This window comes from Nerophis lumbriciformis, linkage group LG29 (genome assembly GCF_033978685.3).
Source record: "Nerophis lumbriciformis linkage group LG29, RoL_Nlum_v2.1, whole genome shotgun sequence".
Classification (NCBI taxonomy): domain Eukaryota; kingdom Metazoa; phylum Chordata; class Actinopteri; order Syngnathiformes; family Syngnathidae; genus Nerophis; species Nerophis lumbriciformis.
In genome coordinates, this window is record NC_084576.2 from 7,532,501 (window position 1) to 7,535,000 (window position 2,500).

Sequence of the window (2,500 nt, forward strand, 5' to 3'; positions counted from 1 at the left end):
GCTCGTTTTTCGTATGTGGGTAACAACATTTAACTATGTATATATATTTCCGAATTGGTTTAACTGCCACCCGCAAAAAAAAAAAAAAAAAATCTAATTAATCCGCCCGACCCGACCCGCGAGCGGATAAAATCTTATTTTTTTTAATTTCATCCGCCCGATCCGCGGATAATCCGCGGACTCCGCGGTTGTGTCCGCAAACCGCGCATCTCTAACCAACATACATCAATTAAATAACATTAATTGTCAGGCACAAAAGCAAAATTTTTACCAATTTAGGAACAAAAAAGAGAAAACTGCATTTAAATATGTGCCATGATTTGTTTCAACTACTTCAAACAACTTGGTCCAAGACAACCAGCATTCTTCAGCCGGACACGATGAGTAGAAGACTGAGCGCTGACCTTTGACACGCGATAGCCGTTCAAGTACTCGAGTAGTTTAAAAGGGTAGTCCAGCTCGCTCTGGGACAGATGCTCAGCCATCACTGCGGGTCGGTCGGACAAAAAAAAAAAGGCGGCGAGAGATCAGACGAAATAGTCCAAAGTCTTCAGACTGCTGGAACATGGAGGCGGTAGACGCTGGTCGTGTTCGTCGGGGCGGGGATGAAGAATCGCCAGCGGGTTGTGGGCGGGGCAAGAGATGTGGGCGGAGGCAAGAGGCGCCAACTGTCCCTTTGGCACGGCCAGGGTGCAGTACCACAAATGGCCAGAGAAGAGGGACGGCTCCGCTGTGGCTCCACCGGCTGTTAAAACGAGCCCACTTTAAGCAAGTAGAAGAGGTCTGCCTTGTTGACACGTTTAAAACAAAATAATGTCGCGCACATGCACGCTATAAATCTTACATTAAACGAAATATGGACATAAGTGTTTTTTGGTGTCAGCCAACAGTTTGTGGTGTTCTGTCGAATTTGGCTTTCTCGCATAGCGCCATTGTTTGCTACATGCGTACTGATCGTTAATATAAAACAATGTCAACTTTATCTGGTTGTAATTGCTTACTATGCATACTATGGTTAGAACAGTGTTTTTCAACTAGTGTGCCGTCACTGCCGTGAGATACAGTCTGGTGTGCCGTGGGAGATTGTCTAATTTCACCGATTTGGGGTAAAAAATATTTTTTTGCAAAGCAGTAATTATAGTCTGTAAATAATGTGTTAAGTGTAGGTGCTGTCTAGAGCTCGGCAGAGTAACCGTGTAATACTCTTCCATATCAATAGGTGGCAGCAGGTAGCTAATTGCTTTGTAGAAGTTGAAACAGCGGGAGGCAGCGTGCAGGTAAAAGGGTGTCTAATGCTTAAACCAAAAATAAACAAAAGGTGAGTTCCCCTAAGAAAAGGCATTGATCCTTAGGGAAGGCTATGCAGAACAAAACTAAAACTGAAGTGGCTACAAAATAAACAAAAACAGAATGCTGGACGACAGCAAAGACTTACTGTGGAGCAAAGATGGCGTCCACAATGTAACATCCGAACATGACGTGACAATCGACAGTGTCCCCACGAAGAAGGATAAAAACAAAATAAATGCGGGAAATATCGCTCAAAGGAAGACCTGAAACTGCTCCAGGAAAATACCAAAAAAAAAGAGAAAAAGCCACCAAAATTGGAGCGCAAGACAAGAACTAAAACACTACACACTGGAAAACAGCAAAAAAACTCAAAATAAGTCACGGGGTGATGTGACAGGTGGTGACAGTACACCTACTTTGAGACAAGAGCTATAGTGATGCATGCTTGGTTATGGTTTAAAGTCATATCCAACAATTGCGACAACGACTTTTTACTGTCAACTGAGTTTCGTTGTTTAATGATTTCTGCTGGTGGTGTGCCTCCGCATTTTGTCAACACAAAAAATGTGCCTTGGCTCAAAAAAGGTTGAAAATCACAGGGTTAGAAGATACAACGAAAGAAACAATTTAAAATCACCACTTATTCGCACCCGAGACAGTTGCTTTCGATGGGAAATTCAGTTGAAGTATTTGCGTTTGTGCGCATGCTCCGTAGCAGTGAGTCGCGTCGACTGAACAGTGGCTGTCGAAGAGTGACTGCCGGTATTTCCTCATGTCTGCTCCAGATGACGTCATGCAAAATGTTTAGCTTGTTGCAGGGTGATTTTTTTTTTATAGCAAAGTATATTACGTTGTATGCTTTCATAGATAATAAACACAATGTAAACAAAATAAATAAACAGCAAATGACTGACAGACATTTTTCAATTACTAACCAAATCAATTTATTATGCATGAACAAATCCCTTCCTGCCTGGCGCACGCGCACACACACACGCACGCACTCGTCCGCACACGCATTCACACAACATTTAAATAGGTGACAAGGTGGCAATGGGGCATAGTCGCTCGCTGTGTTGCACATGCTTGAATAAAATGATATTTATTTACAGGATCAGCAACGTTCCCAAGTTCGGCCACACTCCAAGCAAGTTGACGATGGAAGAAGAAGACAAACCATGGAGGGGGAAGGAGAAGAGAAGTGTGTTTG

The 2,500-nt window shown here is 43.1% G+C and overlaps 2 protein-coding genes across 4 annotated transcripts in view; both read right to left on the bottom strand.

Moving 5' to 3' along the window:
* The window catches only part of asmt2 (acetylserotonin O-methyltransferase 2), a 30,971-nt gene extending 30,258 nt beyond the window's left edge, over positions 1-713 (bottom strand). For 2 of the 3 annotated variants that reach the window (XR_009810515.2, XM_061925115.2), the window contains exon 1: positions 405-713. Coding sequence is in view for 2 of the 3 variants with exons in the window: in XM_061925115.2 (XP_061781099.1) it covers positions 405-485 (81 nt within the window). In the remaining variant the exon portion in view is untranslated. The remainder of the gene's footprint in view (positions 1-404) is intronic. The other variant, XM_061925116.2, reaches the window with a different exon arrangement.
* Positions 714-2,199: 1,486 nt separating this feature from the next.
* pgrmc2 (progesterone receptor membrane component 2) overlaps positions 2,200-2,500 on the bottom strand; it is a 35,694-nt gene continuing 35,393 nt past the window's right edge. The window contains exon 3 of the mRNA XM_061925117.2: positions 2,200-2,500. This exon is cut by the window's right edge and continues 1,076 nt beyond it. The gene's annotated coding sequence lies outside the window, so the exon portion shown is untranslated.